At 38.2% G+C, this 18,654-nt stretch overlaps 1 protein-coding gene across 1 annotated transcript in view; it reads right to left on the reverse strand.

Annotated features, from left to right (window-relative positions):
* The window catches only part of LOC100548692 (threonylcarbamoyladenosine tRNA methylthiotransferase), a 279,899-nt gene that overhangs the window by 156,883 nt on the left and 104,362 nt on the right, over window positions 1–18,654 (reverse strand). Inside the window, exons 6-7 of the mRNA XM_010708474.3 lie at window positions 11,324–11,420; window positions 4,966–5,014 (exon numbers count right to left, since the gene is read on the reverse strand). Of these exons, the coding sequence (XP_010706776.2) occupies window positions 4,966–5,014; window positions 11,324–11,420 (146 nt within the window). The remainder of the gene's footprint in view (window positions 1–4,965; window positions 5,015–11,323; window positions 11,421–18,654) is intronic.

Raw genomic sequence — 18,654 nt, forward strand, 5'->3', positions numbered from 1 at the left:
CAGGGATGGACAGGGCATCCACAACCTCTCTGGGCAGCTGTTCCAGCACCTCACCGCACTCATAGTATAGAACTTAAGAGAAAATCAATACTGGAGCAGTTCTGGAAGAAATGGCACACCGGAGTGTTGAAGGAGAAGAATATGAAGAGCAAATGGCAGAGAAGAGGTGTTAAGGACTGACTGTAGCCCCCATTCTCGTTCCCCATGTTCCACTGTGAGGAGAGGAGCAGAGAATGAAGAGGAGAAGTTGATGAGGAGAAGTTGATACCTGGAAGAAGCAGGGGTAGAGGGAAAGCTATTTTCAGTTTTGTGCTTATTTCTTACTATCATACTTTATTTTTAATTAGCAGTGAATTAATTTTCCCCATTTGTTTGCTCTCAACAGCAATTGGTACGTCATCTCCTTGCCCTTACCAGGACCCATGAGCTCTTCCATCTTACTTTCTCTCCTAGTCTGCTGAGTGCAGGGAAGCAACAGGGAGACTGGCTGGGGATCCGGCAGCCAGCAAAGGTCAACCCACCACACTGTGAAATAAATAAAACAACCCATCCAAAAACATCCCTTTTTTCTATCTGCTTTCAAAGGATTACAGAACCCTGGACTCAGTGAGGCCATTACCCTCCCTCTGACCCTCCTCGAATGGCAATTAGGCACAAACAAGTCAGTTTCCTGACTGGAAGCCAAATAATATTTTTCCTCAGAAAAGAACTCCTGATGCCTACAGTTTTTATTCCTCATTTGGCTCAACATCAACTTCTTAAGTAAAGGCAACTCTTCCCACTATCACAGAAATGGGGGAGACAGTATTTTATTTACTGTTATCAGTGGATTATAATGAAACAAGCGGCACATAAAAATACTCCTTTAATATGCTGGCATTCATATACATACCTGACATACATACACACAAGATATGCAATATATGTATATATGTATACATGTATATATGTTTACATATATACTATATGTAAAACAGGTACCATTTACCTGCTCATTTTTGTAGACTGACACAACTAACATAATTAGTAAGTTTATGAGGGCAATTTAATAGACAGTAAATACTGGTTAGTGTTTAAACTAGGAATGGATGGGCAACTTCACCAGACAGATCAACGTGACTGAAATCAAGAAAGGTTACATGAAGTATAAAAGGTTCGACCCTGAAGTAATTTCCTTTGGCTGTTTTTAACAATCAAATCTAATGACCCATTGTAAACCTCTGTTTTGTGAAAACACTAGACAGACACAATACAGACTGAACTCAATTCAACCTGTGCCCCTCATCTCCCCAAGGCCTAAGCTAAAAGCAGATTGTATACAAATGCTCCAGCTCCATGTTCCCCTACCCCAGACCCCCCCCCCACCGACACGCTTCCTAACCAATGAGCTTTAGTCAGCTAGTGTGTCTAAATAGGAGGTGGAAAGCTTCAAATCCATAAGGGCCAACATTTAAAAGAAGAAAAAAAAAATCTACATTAAGACTTTAAAGTTTCTCCCCAAATACCTTGAACAGCTTTGAAATTCTGAAGTCTTACTTAATAATGTAGCATACATCAAATGCAATAAAATTTTCTCCTATCTCAGACATTGCAACTGCTTAGTAGCCCTTTCCTAACATACTGTGCCATCATAACATGTTACCAGGAAACTAAGCATGTAAGTGGAAATAAGATGGCTCAATGATGTAAAATAGCTGCAATTCAGGTTTAAGATTTGGGTAATGTGCAAATGAAGCAAGTTTCACTAAACTGTTAAGTTAGAGCCATGCATGACGAATCGGAAAGACTGACATGCTCCAGCTATATTTCTGCAGATAGCACTGTGAAAAACTTAATTCTAAGGCTGAGATCAAATTCATTCATCTAGTTCCTTGAAATCTAGGACTTTCTTTAGTAGAAATTACAGAGATTTCAGGTTTTGGTAATATAAGCTCTAAAAAAGTACCTGAAGATGCCTTTAGCTAAAATACATCACAGGACACCTCATTAACAGGTATGTATCAAACCTGCACGTAAATACTGCACACTTCTTTCAGAAGATCACATTTGGAAATTACAGTTTCAAAATCTACCTGATAACCAGAGAACTTAAAAGTTTCATAGAACTCTTTATAAAACTCATGATAATACAAACATGAATCATCTCAGCATTTCTTGAGAATTCTGTTCCTCATAACACTAGCAACCAAAAGAAACATGAGCATCCTTCTTCTCCATTTTCTGATGAAGGAAGACAAAAAGGTAAAGTCACATAAAAGCGTTCATGAATAAGAGGAGAGTAGGGAGCCAGTAATTATGCTATAAGGTAAATACTACCATGAAGATCTACTTCTTGAATTCATCTCTTGAATCAGCACAATAACACTATTCTGAAGAGGGTTTTCTGAGTAGGAATTTAAGACAGAGAAAGAGGAAGCACCATCATATTTCAGAGAAAGTGCTTTGAATAATTTTGAAAAAGTAATTTTGCGGGAGCAATACTGTAAGCTTTCAACTAAATCCAACAGGGTAGATATTTTCTTTGGAAAGGAGAAAGAAAATTATACTCATGAAAAAGAAAAAAAAAAGAAACACAACAGAGAAGAGGGGGAATAGGTTTGGTTTTGGTTTTATATATACTTTTTAAAGATTCCCTTTTTGTACCTTGTAGTGCACAATTCACAAGCGTCCACAAAAAATCTGCAGTAGTCCTTAAAATATGGGAACCTAAGGAAAACCAAACCTTAGAAATGGCAACTCTGATGATCACCAAGGAATCTAGACAGAATATCCAGACAACTCGTGTAGACACACTGATCTACAAGGACAAATGCCCTGCAGAGTGCAGATACTATGCGGTTTAAATTTATTCCGTTTAAATTCTTAAATTGCTTTAAACCCACACTACAAGAGTAAACCACCCATATAACCTACTGGACTTTCTTACAAAAAGACAGGTGAAGGAAACTGTACCGTATAATTGTGACAAAATCCAACTAAGAACTTACTAATCTATTGCCAGCTCTCAAGTCAAAATTTATATTTAATCTACTGTCTCACACCACACATTCCTCTGCCTCCTCAAGATATCCTGGGCCTCAGAAGTTATTACTGATGTCATAGGCTTTAGAAGACAGGGGGCTACATTTCATTTGGTTTGACATACACTTATGTAAACCCCTACCATGGATTTATTTTACAGTATAAAGCATTCTTAACTGTCTTGTTAAGCACTGTATTTTACTTCACTTAAATAATGAAAGTTCCAAGTTAGAATCATTTATGATCCGTGGGGACAAAGAGCTTCAAATTCTTCTTTTTTCATGGAAGGTGATTTCCAGGTCCACAAATGTATGCATTATCTTTAAACAAATTGAAATGGACAAAAAATAAGAAGTAGAAGCTTCTAGTTTTAATAGTTAGCCTTTGAAAAAGCAAAGCTTTATCATGCCTTATGACTACTGTCAATTTGTCACCTCTCTTTCAAATCGAAATTTTGGTTTTGTTCATTTTTTTTCAGAAATCCTGTGTTCCATTGTCTTCTGAGAAATCCCTGAAGGAATTGGCACCATGCATGGAATTCAGCAGCCCACTCATTCCGTTTTGTTCAGATCACTTACACTAAGCTAGAAAGAAGCATTAATCTTACCCAACAGCTACACTTTAATTTAAAGCTTATGTGTCAATTAAAATTATGCTACGTTATTGCCCAGAACTTCATCAATATCTAAAATGAAACATTAAAATCAATTCAATGAAAAACGTAATTTTTGGAATTGCTTCTAGATCGATTGTCTTCTTTCCTGTCATAAAATATTCAATCACAATAACCTGGGAAGCTACGTTATCAAAAAAGCAGTAATGTTATGAATCTGTATAAATATTACAAAGCACATTTTTGTAAAGGGAGGGCATACTGACTCAGGTTATCTTCTTAATCCCTTAAGAATAAATGCAATTCAGGAAAATTTGACAGGGATATGAAATACTGTGCTGCTGCAAAAATCACACATTGTGAAGAACACCATGATGCTTCTGAGGAAATAACTGCACATTTAGTATGAGTACACTAAATAGGTTTCTTCTACAATAAGCTGAATGAAAAAAAAAAAATTTTGCAAAAATTTTGGAGTACATAGAGTCCATGTTTCATTTCTGAAAGCACTCAAAGTACTGAAAAATCTTACTAGAAGCCTTGCAACACAGCATTGTTTCTTAACAGAAACTTTTTCCTAAGTTTTTTTACACTGTTTTTTACATGTTCATGTTGTACTTCAAAACAAGATACTCCAGCATTAAAGTTACAAGGCAACATATTGTAGAACAGACACTTGTTTATATTCCAAGTACAGCCAATTAAACTAAAGCCTGTAATTTAAAACTTCAAGGAACAGTAATTTTTATGGCCTGATAAGTAATGGAGACAAACTTAGGTAACCCAGACAGATCCAGACAAATGTATTTATTTAATAGCAAATGTTTACTGGTCAGATTGCAGAAACAATACTGCCTTTCCCCCTTTCACTGCAAAGCACTATATGTACACACACACTAATGCAGCTAAAGAGTACAAGGAACACAGTTACAAAAGAACATTAAACCAGAGGATAATTTATCTGTTCTGCTGAGGAAAGCTCAGGGAAGTGAGCCAAAGTATCTGTAAAAAAGAAAACAGGAGAGGACCAAACATAGGAAAGTGGAGATAGAGCACTGAATTAAGATGGAACAGAAACTTCAAGCAATACTCTACATCCACCTACACTGATTAAACTCAAATGGGCTCCTGAAGTCCTCAGGAGCCACCAAGCTCCTACCAGAAAATCTCTGTAATTACTACTAAGCACAGATGGCACAGCACAGCACTGTCCAAGCATTTAGTTAGAAGAGAAAGCAAAGATTAGTTCAGTAAAGAACATAACAGCATTTCTGCTAGCTAATGCTTACATCTTACAGACCAGCCGCAAGTATTTCAAGTGTAGTGCTTACCTTTAATAGTTTCCTCCACAACTTCTACTACACGATCTATCTGCTGAACCTAAAAAAGTCAGAAGGTCAACATCTAAGTAACGAGAAATTGGACTTTCTTTACATAGCTCTCCCTTCAAAAATGTGATCCTCTGATTAAGTGGAAGCAAACTTTGGGGCTACATTTTTAGCCATTTCTTTTCTGTGCATCTTGTTTCTTCTGTCGGACTCCCAAAAGAAATTTTAAAACTCACCGCCTGGCTTAAACCAAGTTCTGTTCTCAAAAATAGCAGCCCATGAGTTCGGCCAAAATCACCAAAAGGATACAAGAGAGGTACTCTGCAGGGGCTCCTAGTGAGAGACACCTTCAAGCCTTAACTACTGCTTGCATCCAACTGGCTGCTGCGAGGCTGCAGTCACTTGGGCAGCTCCATCAGCCTCCAGACCACAACAGCAGAAGGGAGAGAATACTGTAAGAAGCTGAGGATACTATAAGGCAGGGGAGAAAAATAACAAGGAAGTATTGCAGGGAAAAGACATGAGAAGAAACTAAAAATATTGCTCTCATGGTTAAGAGAACAAGATGCTGCCCTGGACTTACAGCAGTCAGTGTTGGGGAATGGAAGGAAAAGCCTTGATGTTCTTCATAAGACAGAGTGATATTTCACAAACAAGACAAAACATCTCTAACAAAGACAACAAATTTATATTTTGGTTTTATATTTGCCTAAATGTACCCATAAAGATTCAATTATTTCTGATTAGATATTCTTTAAACAAAGTTAATGATCTATACACCAGACCAGTATGTAAAGTAGAAAGAAACAGCATTAACACTGTAAGATTACACACTCACATTCTAAAACTTGAGCTTTTTCCTACAACTTTCAACCAAAGCATAGCCTACAGATTTTATGCAACATCTACAAGATATCTGTATTTAAGTTTACATATAATACAGGAAAACAAAATGCAGAAAGTCCTACTTAGTACATTTAAATTAGTTCAGAATCCTTTCCACAACACTGACTCTAAAATACTATCTATCTCAGTATATAATATAAAATTATATTTAATATGACTTCTGCACTCATTTCCTTGGAGGTTTTCATTTGACTTGTTTGAAAAGCACAAAAGTACAAGTTGCACAGACTTCAACACAAAACCTGGTCTTCAGCAAAGTTCCTTGAAACTTGTATAATTTGCATCAAAGCTACTGAGTCTCTGTGCCCATAAAGCACTGTGCTTGTCATTTTCTGTAAACAAATAGCTGCACAATCATCTCTATTTCACATCTATTTTCCATTCAGCCTAAAAACTGCTTAAAAAAAGATCATCTGTAGTTGCTGTAGTTGCTGTCTGATCCACAGTTCCACATGGAAGTCAATGGGAGTCTATTCCTTTTCTTGTCTGGGTGTTAGGTCAAGTCCATGTTAAATTATTTTTTTCTTTTGAAATACAGTCTTTTCAAAACACAAATCTCTGCCACTTCAGATTTCTAAATGCAATATATTGATTATGAATTCTAAACAATCAGTTATTCAAAATATCACTAATATTGGCATTTTGATATTCTTATATACTGCCTATATTTACACCCTTTTCTGAATTGCAAGCATTCATATTATGGACATACGTTTATATAAAAGCCTTCATAAATAAAGCACATATGCAAGTATTTTTGTGAAACATGCACATACTTCCATACTTGTATATATGGAGGCTGCTCCAAAAGCAATACCTTCTATTTTATTATGCTGGCCCACAATATCTGAGTAGATATCAGTCGTATGGCAGGCAGTGAGGTGGTGGTACATTTCAGCTGTAGCAACAGCAACACCTCCCCTGAGGCAGACTTTTATATGCACAGCATACAGGCTTTTATTCATTAATGGCAAAAATGTGTAACTATTGGTGGTGACTGTGTTGAAAAATAGTGTTTTTGTAGCTGATAATTTTCTCTACCAAACAGTGTTATTGTGATCTATGTATCTGTTGTAGTTTCCATAAAAATAAACAGGAGGCATTACTTTTGGAGCAACCCACTACATCTCTTTTATATATATACAGATGCAAGTTGTTGTGTTTTTTTTTTTTAAACTACAACTAAGACACACATGGATTTTTCTGTTTAATCTTAAAAGAGCAACTTAAAAGCAGAACTGTATACATTTATAATTATAAGCATAGATATATATCACGGTCTCTGCCAAATACATTGTCTAAAATATTATTGTCACATCTTGATCCTAAGCTGTTTAAGTCCATAATTATTGTAAAACAAAAGAAATCTCCATGGTTCAAAACCTGAACCACCTCTGTAATTATTTTCTGTATTCTACATCTGGGGAATTTTTGCACAGCCCTGAACCCCCCGTTAAATAAAGACAGGGAAAAACAGTGTGTCGTACTTTCATTTTATTGGATAAATTAAATTATTCTCAATATGCCTATCAGGAAGACAGTTCATGAAAGTAATTAAAATTATTCATCTCGGAGATAATAAGAACTGCAACAAGGAATGGATGCTTATTCTGCCTTATGTGTTATTTCCCACATTACGCATTTTTCATTTGAAATTACTGGAAACTGTTTGGTCAAAGTGCGTAAGTGCTAAAAATGAAAATAATGAATGCTTTCAAACTTCATGTAAAATATCTCAGTAAAAGTGGAGCGAGAAAAGGGAAGTGTTCTGGGCAATCCTATTTGGGGAGCGGGAGGGGGAACAAACAGGAAAATTAAGAAAAAGGAAACACCACAAAGTAGTGAATTTCTTTGGCTATGCAGACAGCCATAACCACATCTCCACATCTCACTGATCTTACAGAGTACTCTCTTCAGAAATGAATGGCAGCAAAAGTATCCATAAACCTTCCTGAGCAGGGACTCAATCATGTCTCCAACAGGCATTAAGAAGCATGGAGACAAAGCTCTTCTTGATGCATGAAGGACACAGACACCACTCCTCAACATTTCTCTGCAGCGAGTCCAAACCATCTGAACCATCAGTGCTGACAAAAAGGTACCTCACTGCTGGATACAGCACACTGTAGTGTAGTGCTGGATATGGCACTACATCTATCTCTGCAAATTGCACATTCTTTTTCTAGTACAGGCATCCACACAGAGGACTTTTTGCCCATTATATACCGTTCTCCATTAGGATTTGGGTAGAACAAAAGCAAAAGACTGACTGGAGCAGAGCTGAGCAGGAATACAGGGGGAACAAAGACAGATGCAGAAATCTGGGCTGAGCTGGATGTAGAACAGAGGCAGGGGTATGGCCCAAGGGATGAAGAGGTAGCCAAAGCAGGAAACCAGCCGGAGAAAAAGCAAAGAAGAACCTTATAATAAAGCACGACGCCTCAGTAGAAACAAAAATCAGGAAAAATCTTTGAGCCTTTCTCATGCAATCTAAGTTAGGCATTAGTACAGCTCAGAAATTACATTTACACAACTCTCAGGGTCAGAAGGAAAACATGAGGTGATCCATGCTGGGGCTGAAGCTACGGACAGCTGCTGAACACTCAGACACAAACCAGTCACATTCCAAACCACTCACCTCTCCATTTACCCCCATGCTTCTGGGAGACAAGTCCCAAACTCTCTGAGTGAGCTCCAGCAATTAGTAGGAGACTACACAAACCTACACGCTGTCTGCCTGTCATCAGAGAAGGTCCCCCAGCTCCCTTTGTACTGTCATTATCACATTCAACAGATGACTGCTAGATGTAAACAGCTCACAGACATGCTTGTAATGTGCTGTGTTTGTGATGTCTCATCAGGTGATTTGTGAGTGCAGTCACGCAAATTCTTCCAAGTGCTCAAGCATGATCTGAGTGGTCTAACAAGCAGAATTAGCACTGTGGAACTGTTTTGCAAGACAAACTGGAAAAGAAAAGATCCAGTAATCTCTGAATACACTTAAGTGAGCGGCTGCATATTTAGCAGCTATTTTGTACTAGACAGAAATCAGTGAATCTCAGAACAACCCTATCTAGAAAAGTGCAACCAGGAACCTAACAAGCAGATCAGAGAAACTCTTTCCAACAGTCTCTTCAAGAAAGCACCAAGAGTGTGCGAAGACACTGCACTGTCATGTGGGAAAACAAAGCAGTAGGACCTTGTCCAAGACTTAGTACAATAAAGACTTTTTTTCAGTTTAATATGCTCATTAAATTAAGGACAGAAGCGTTCTGTGGGTCAATAGATTCGAACCAATCTCCTTCTGAAGTTATATGACCAGGAGAAATGATCTTCAGATGTCCCTTACAAGGGTCTTTCCTGAACGTCCCACTGCACTTCTCTCAGAGGCTGCAGCTATTAAAAAATAGAGTGGTATTTAGAAAAAGCAATTCATGAAAGTCCAATACTTTCTGAGAGACACACACTGCCTTTCAATGGATCTGCGACGTGGGCACCTAAGGCACCACAGAAACATTATTTGGTCCCTGCTGTGCCACAAAAGAAGCTGCAGAATCATCTGGCCCAACTATGTATTGCAAAAGAAATAGGAATGTTTAAGGCTTCCCAGCAATCTCCACGATAAATGAAAAGGTATTCATATTCTCACCTCTTACTACAATCCAAAATTAACTTTGAAGGAGTTGGCTGCAGAACACATATTTACAGCAGATGCACATTGCTCCCTGCCAGCTGCTACAGCGCTGATGCTTTTGGGAGTCATGCCAGTGCCTTTTACATGACAACTCTTTTGGTCCCATTTTAAGAGGATTAAATCCTCCAAAGTAAACATTTCAATTCCTTCAGAAAATACCTTTTAATATCAGACTTCAACTTTTTCTACCTCAGAAGAGAGCACCTATCAGGTGATAAAAAGAAAATACAGATGAGGATGAGAACAGGCCATGGGAAGGGGGCCAGCAGTACCTTGCCTGCACAGAGAGAGGCTGCTGCAGATGCAATCAATATCTGGACTCAACTGCTTGTGAACATCCTGAGACCAAACATAAACATCATAACTGCCTACAGTAAAACAGCATTTATTCTCCACCTGATACATGGAATCACATCCAGGCCAAAGGATCTTGACAGGTTCATTTTATAGCCAGAAAAGATACTTTTTATCTCTGTCTTCATGCATGTAGGTATCTTCACATTCATTTTAATGAACAATCACAGGTCACAAAAACCCATAAAAACCATTCACCTTTTGATTTTCCTTTCCCATCCCGCTGCACAAAGTTGGTATCTTAGAGATAAAAAAGCACCACAGTTTCCTTGCACACAGTGCCATGGACATGTTGTTTCTTCATACACTGTCATCTGTATACACCAATGTACCATTTTACACACCTTGAGTACCATTTCTGGGCAGTGAGTTAATTTATAGGCAATAATGTATCTAAAAATGCAGCTGGAGAAAAAAGATACAACATTTTGAGTGATGGCAGTTATGAAAGTGAATTCTTTGGAATGTTTTGTTGCTGTTCCTTTAAATTCTTAGTTCCTACCAGATTTCATCACACTGAAGTGGAAATATGTTGACCGTTCCATGTTCTTAGCACATGAAAGATGATGTACAATCATCTACTCTAATTTAACATAATAAAAGACAACTTCACTCTATAATTCATACATTGAATCCAATGACAGTGTTCCAACTCAAACATACATTTTACGAATTAATCTAGTTTTGATCTAAAGCCTTAAACAATGAAGAATCTTTTCTACCTTATGCGTTGTCTCCCTGATTTTCAGGAAGATCCTACAGAGGTGATTCAATTAGATGGCATTACTTCATTTCAAAGGATACTGAAAGCACTAGCTGAATTATGACAGAGATCTCAGGTTATTTTTTCAAGGCAGAACTTGGTTACTGTCTAACAGCTCAGTCACTGATGGATTTACTCTTCAAATTTAAACAGAATGATCATTTTCTTTTGTCATTCTGGTTAAAAGAATGATGTAAAAAGAAATAAACAAAAAAGAAAAAAAACACAAAAACATCAAACCTTCAGCTGTGCCCCTGTGACATCTGCTCAAGTGCTTTGCCAGTCTTTCACTGATTTTACTACAGGGTGTATTCTTTTTTTTATATCTTCATGTGAATAAACTGTGATATTTTAAACAACGTCGCAACGGCTGTTTTCACCTCCCTTACGGCTACAAATGGCACTGAAACTCATTTCTGTCAAGAGCATCCATTTCCTTTGACCCCTCAGCCTACAACCAGAGCAAATAACTGTGGGTGTAAAAAGGCGTAAGTGCTTTATAATGAAAGCAGACAACCAGAGGTACTAAGTTTCTCTACTGCTTTTTTGAGGAGAAAGTCAACCAGTCAACTAAATTTATACTAATGCTATTGGCCTATGAAAACAACCAAAATCTTCTGTTTCTAATCAATAAAGATACATACCCCTATAATACTCAAGCCTTTGAGGTAATCCTGACGAGGTTGGGCCTGTGGAACACAGCCTGCTAGAACCACTTTCTTGTTCGCCTCGTGGGCTTTCCTAAAGAAAAAAGACAGGCTGCATGTTAAGATTCTGCAAACTAATGTTCAGTACTTTTCAGTTTTATAACAGACATATTGTGGTTGCAACAAGAAAGCAATCAGAACGAGAACATTCTCAAATCAGAAGCGGTTTGTACGTATGTGAACCTCAGAAACAAAACACTACAACAAAAGAGCTCTACACCATGGTTTATGATACAACACGTGGTCAGTTTGTGGAGTATCTACAGAGAGCATTAGCATTACATCCTGGATAACAGTACCACTTCAAAAGCCCTAATCAGAGGTACTTTCTAATTGCCACAATGACAACAAAGAATCTTATTAAGTAAGACGGGAGAGAGATAGTGAGTGTGACTCAAGAGAAGTTATGCAGAATACAAGTGATATTCTATGCAGATAGGACCCACTAGTTCATCTTTGCCAATCAGTTGACCAGAATTACAAGGAGAGCATTAAACTAGCTTCCGTGGGGGCAGAAGACAGAGATCTGAGCAGCAACAAAGACTCATGCATTGTTGATGCATTAGAAATCAAGAAAAGACTTCAGAAATGCCATGTAGGGATTAGGGCTTCCTCCTCTCAAAAGGTAGCAGGACCAGCAGCCAGGGTGAAGCAATTCTCTAACGATGCTCACAGCATGGGCAACAAACTAGAGGAGTTGGAAGTCATATTGTAGTTTTCCAGCTGCATGATAACTGCTATCACAGAAATGTGGTGGGATGACTCATAACAACTGATGCAAGGGAGAAGAGGTGATAGAGTTGATCTCTATGTAATAGGAAGGATTGACTGCTTGGAGCTGTTGTGGAAAAATCACAAGGGACTCTTTATCAGGGAGTGCTATGACAGGATAAAGGGTAACAGCATTAAGCTCAAAGAGGGTAGATTTAGATTAGATATTAGAAAGAAAATCTTTACTCAGAAGGTGGCGAGGAACTGAAACAGGTGCCCAGAGGTGTTGTGTATGCCTCATCCCTGGGGTACTCGAGGCCAGGTTAGATGGGGCTTTGGGCAACCTGAGCTGGTGGAGATGTCCCTGCCCAGGGAGACAGGTGGGGTTGGTGCTAGATAACCTTTAAGGTCCCCCTCCAATTCACGCTATTCTGTGAGTTTAGAATTATGTGCAAAACAGTACAGAAGTGACTAATTGTAGCAGAGGTCTGACACGTCAATTGCTCCAAGAACTGCCATTCACAGTCGCGTGTCTTATCACAACCTGCCAGATTTCTGCCTAACTGGAATCTCTTAAATCCAGTTTTCTCCAGCAATATGCAAACTAATTAGTGTTTACTGTTACGTCAAAATAGTTAAGTCCTATGATAGCATTTTTCAGAAAAATTCTCTTATTCAAAATACTCAATTACTTATATGATTGTATACTCTTGGGCTTGTTTGAGCAGCCTGCAAGCTGAATGCAGCAGAGAAAGTGATGTTCAAAACACACAACAAAGATTCCACACTGAATACCTGGAAATCTCCAGCAGATGCTAATTTAATGAAGGAAAAAATTAAAAGCTGGACTGGTACTACAAATAGTTATGCTACTGAGTCACAATTTTCACTTTGCAATCATAATACGGAAAATTTTATTTACAAATTATAACTCAGATGAAAAAAGAAATCTCATATGAATACAGGAACCATAATAATATAGATCACAGGTTATCTTGCCAAATGTCTTGTGTTAGCAGCTGCACTAAAAATGAGGTATTTCAAAGGAACAAATTAAATACACTATAAACAGATAAGTGTGAATTAACATGAAAGTGTATGACACCTATTACCTTGAATCTAATATAAATGCAGTAAACATATCTACAAAATTATCCATTTATTTCAAAAGAAATTTCAGGAAATTTCAGATATTCATCATACAGAGTCTCACTGATCCTCTACTTGCATGCTATGATATTCAATATAAATGCAAATCCTTCAATGTATCCACAGAAATTTTATCAAGGAAGAAAACTACAATGAAATGCTAATTTAGCACATTTCTTAAGCAAGCAATCTAGTAATTTTTCTCTAAAAACAGCCATCTTTTTATTTCAATGGCAAATATTTAAGGTTTATGAAAAAACTTCAATAGAGGTCACCTACTTCTACAAGTTTTAAAAAAAACATCTACCTCATGCATTACCTAAAAATGTCACATACCACAGTGTGACACTCCACTAGCTGAGGAAAAAAATCACTACTTACATGGTCTTACAGACTCAACCTAATGCCTCAAGGCAAAACAGTAAGACCTGTCTCCAGCAAACACTGCACACATCCCTAGGCAGCTGTGCATCTGGTGTAACCTGCTGCTAGCAACCATCTCCTCCATTTACTTGAAAGTCTGCAAGCACTACAGAGGAAAAAGCTTTTATTCAAGTCTTTTTATCTAAGGAAAAAAAAAACAGTATTTCCCTCGACAAATTAAATGGCATTTTAATGTTATTTCATAGCTTTAACATTTTGCCTTTTCTTCTGGGACTACAACTGGAGCTAGGGGGTAGAAAGTTAAACAGATTATTCTTCCTAATAAGAACTGCACTCATTTAACTGTTTCTTAAAGTTGTACAGGTCTCTAAAGAATAAAGAATTTTGTACAATGAGGTTTTTTTTGCTTTAAAGTGCAATTAAACAGAAACGTTAGAACTAAATTTCCAATCGTAGTCAATTTTCATTGCATCCATCATACAGTGAACAGCGTATGAATTCCACCACACAGGATAAACCACTATAAGGAAATTATGAAAATGTTGGTGTCGTTTTTTTCAAGAAACCACTTCTTAAAACATGCACTAGTGCCATTTGCTACCTTCTTTTAACATCATTTAATGAGCTCTGTTCTTATTATTATTATTATTAACAAAAGCTGATAAAAACTATTCTTTAGAAATCTAGTTAGCACAGCAACTGTATTAGAAAAGCTTTTATCCTTCAAAAAACATGAATAGTAATGAGAATATCTCATGGAACTTAGTAGAGACATGAATAAACATATCCTCTCTTTCAGACACCTTTCATGTTTTTCAGTTACGTGATCCTTACCTTGAACTTCCAATTTAACTGCATCAGCATGTATTTGCTAGCACCATATTCTCCTCTAAAAATTAGTTGCAAGTCATATAATATGAAGACAAATTTAATCAGAGCAATTCTGTTTTGAAGAAAAGAATTATTCTAGCTAATTCCGAAGTAAAGGTGTGGAACGAAAACAAATGAGGAAAAAACAGAGGTATGAGAACAGTAAACAGTGCAGTAGAAAAGTTGCAAGAGATCAGCAGTGCATTCACAGATTATCCTTCGCTGGAACTCACAGAATCACAGAGGTTGGAAGGGACCTCAAGAGGTCACTGAGTCCAACCCCAATGCCAACAGGTTCCCTACAACAGGTCACACAGGTAGGCATCCAGACGAGTCTTGAATATCTCTACAGAAGGAGATTCCACAGCCTCTCTCGGCCATCTTTTTCAGTGGTTTCAATGTTCTATCACTCTTACCAGAAAGATGTTCTTCTGCGTGTTTGTATGGAACTTCCTATGTTTAAGTTCTAGTCCACTGCTCCTTGCCCTATCACTTCTCATCACCGTGAAGAGCCCGGCCTCATCTATTTGCCTCTCACTTCTTTTTAGGTATTAATAAGCATTAACCACATCCCCCCTCAGTCTGCTTTTCCCCAGGCTGAACAGACCCAGGTTACTCAGCCTTTCCTCACACACGAGATGCTCCAGGCCCCTAATCATCTTTGTGGCCTTCTGCTGGACTCCTTCCAAGAGATCTCTCTCTTTTTTGAACTCAGGAGCCCAGAACTGGACATAGTATTCTAAACCTGGCTTAACCAGGGCTGAGTAGAGGAGGAGAATCACCTCCTCAACCTGCCAGCCACACTGTTTTAATGCACCCCACGATACCACTGGCCTTCTTGGCCACAAGGGCATACTGCACGGTTAACCTGATGTCCACCAAAACGCTTAGGTCCTTCTCTGCAGAGCTTCCATTGCATTTTTCTCCACCAAAATTAACTGCTGGTGAAATTAAATAATGAAGAGCTGTTTTAACAATGAGTAGAATAATAGAATAATAGCCAAATACAAGTCAGAGAAGGAAAGAGGACTCTTTAGCAAAAGCAATAAATTAGCAGGAAAAGTCCTTTACAGTAAGCTTATTAAGCTTTATGCTGATGGTAGTGAAAAATCGTAAAATAATAAGAGAAATTATTTGTACGAAGAAGTACAATGGGAAATATCTTTGTTCTCTGAAACAAAAGTGGAAAGGCAGATGACTACTGACTCTATCATTAAGTAATTTATTTTATGGCAATTAGTTACTTCTACCAAACGCAGTTTCTCCTCACTCCTGACCCCGATTACAGTGCCAGCATAAAACTGGCAACCTCCAGTTTAAGGTGAGTAGAGTTAAGTGAACTCGTGCAATTAACCTATATAGTCTGCTCATGTCATTCTCATGTCTTTCTACCACTCAAAATCCACATTACTTCTTACCAAGTATTCCTAGAAGTTGTGAAGGCGTAAATCAGCAGGAAGTTTGTGCCTAAAAAGCTCCAAAGACATGCATGAAATAATGTATAGAAAAGTTTTGCTAAGACAGCTCTCTGGCTTTCTACAGTATGATCTGGGTATATCGTGAGATAAATCTGCCAAAGGTTATAAAAGTAAAACAGGAGGATACTACTTCCTAGACGGTAGAAATGATGATGTGATGTCTCTGGGGAAAAACAAATGCTATTTGGCTAAAGATTCATTTCTGTGAGAGATCTTCCAACTGTCTCATCTGTTGAATTAATCAGTAGGAAGCTGTAAGTTCTAAGGAGAGTGCAACACCACTGGAATTAAAAGATGGTGCCTGCATAGCATCTGGAATAAATTCCTGAAAATCCATAAGATCACATGGCTACTCTCTGTTTGAGAAATTCTGAACAGTAACTGTGATGCTACAGGCATTGAGCCAATCTAATGCTTCGTTACTACCCAAAGGCTTGCTTCCCATCTTCGCTGTCAGCTGCTACCTTCCTCCAACTCCAGTCCATCCTCTTTCCCATTTCTGGCTCTCTAGATTCACTCTCCCTTTGCTCCAAGCTCCGCATCTCACTGGACCCTTCCACGGTCCTCATTTAACTCACAGTTACAGGAGACAGCTATGGAGTTGGCTGCACATTTATTTTTATTTTAATTCAGCTTAATCAGCTCACACAAGAGGGGCAGCACTAGAGCCACAAGGATGGTAAAGGGAAAGTTGTTGGGAAGAAAGCAGAAAAAGAGGGACATGGGAACTCCTCGATTTGTCTACACTGAGCTTGATGTGTTCTGTGTAACATTCCAGTTGGGTGGCAAGACACTGAATGGTATAGGTGAACAAAAAGCAAGAAGGATGTAAGAAATTCTCATACAAGTTGTGCTTTCTAGTTTAGGGGCAGACCCATAAACAAAGTAGCTTAGAAAATAAGAGGAAAACTTGTGAATACTATGAATTTGAGTACTGTTGAAATTATCTTCTAAGAATGGTTCAAATCTACTTAAGTCTGTGAGCTTCCTTGTACATCTCCACAGTCACCAAAGAATTGCTACATTTTGCGGGGCATATGAAAGCCTCAAGTTCACTTGAGCATGTTGATACTCATTATCTAAGTTAACTAAATTGCTTTTGAGTACTAATTTCTAGCAAAGCAACCCTTCAGTTACTGTGCTGCATATGCTGAATTGTTTCCATTGGCAAAAACTATCATGTAACACTTAAATAATCCAGGTGAAAAATAAGTTGCAAATCCCTTCAGTAGCTCCTAATAGGGCAGATTCTCCAAGCCCTTCACAAGCCTTGTTGCCCTTCTTTGGACCTGCTCCAGCACCTTTCTGTACTGAGGTGCCCAAAACTGAACGCAGCACTCGAGGTGAGGACTCATATTTCCCTAGTCTCGCTCAGCACACCATTCCTGACACAAACCAGGATGCCACTGGCCTTCTTGGTCATGTTGGAATTCTTTTCAAAAGCAGCAGAAATAATTCCAAAACCAACAGTAACAACTTTATCGTTCTTTTCTATCTTTTGCCACTACTTTCCTCTTTCAAGCACACGATTCTTTCTACTACTTGGAAATAACAAGACATTCACCCTCTCCAAACTTGAGAACTTAATCCTACCTTGAATGTATTTGTGCACATACAGATTGTCTGTTCAATTAGATATACTTGTATCAAAACTGGTGAAAGAAAGAATCCTGTAAATGTGCACGGAAAGGAACATTAAAATGCTAACCCACAGATTAAAGAAGTAGAAATCAAAAATTTTTTATACAAAAACTATTGTATAGCTCACTTTATCACTCTACTTTTCCATTCTTTCTGCAGATATTCCAGTAACAGCTGTAATATTCTACTTCAGTATTTGTGCCATATCAATACAAGCTGGAGGATGAAAGGACTGACCGCAGCCCTGCCGAGAAAGACGTGGGGTTACTGGGGGATGACAAGCTGCACATGAGCCAGCAATGTGCCCTCGCAGCCCAGAAAGCCAACCATACCCTGGGCTGCATCAAAAGAAGAGCAGCTGGCAGGGTGAGGGAGGTGATCAAGCATTTTTAATTGTATTATCAAATAACAAAACCAAATAAACAAATTCTCAGGTGACATGTGTGAAGACTGCAGTTTGCCTGTGCACTGCTGGAAGTCACGGTCACTGACGCTCAAACATCACTGGAATGAAAGAAGATGCCATTAGCAAGCAGGAAACTCAAGTGCATCAAGCACTATGATGTGGCTTTAGTGAACTCCCACTGTGAAGTGAGATTGATAAGAGCAGCTACATCTGCTAAAGTCACTAACAATTCATGCAGCACTCTTACATCCATGCCATTTTAGACTTCTAGATGTATATGATTGGGAAAAACAGTATCTGGAAGGCAGAGGGAGAGCAATCTTACAAGCAGCTCAGTTCACTCATCTAAATCTCATACAAAATATATTACGTGAAGGACTAAAAATTGTATCTTTTAGTAGAGCTGAAGGAGTTACTTCTCTAGATGTATTAGCTTTCCCAGGAACATCTCCTAAAATAACCATGATATCATTCTAGCAGTTTTGGGAACAGATTTAGTTCTACAAGTTCAATGCTCTCATTTCAGAGTTAATAAATGCATAGGTTCATGAAAGTTTTAGATCATATGCACATCTGAAAGGCCAGAAAAAATGAAGGACTCAAGCAGTATGCAGGGCTCACATGTGCCA

Source organism: Meleagris gallopavo, chromosome 3, assembly GCF_000146605.3.
Source record: "Meleagris gallopavo isolate NT-WF06-2002-E0010 breed Aviagen turkey brand Nicholas breeding stock chromosome 3, Turkey_5.1, whole genome shotgun sequence".
NCBI classification, from domain to species: domain Eukaryota; kingdom Metazoa; phylum Chordata; class Aves; order Galliformes; family Phasianidae; genus Meleagris; species Meleagris gallopavo.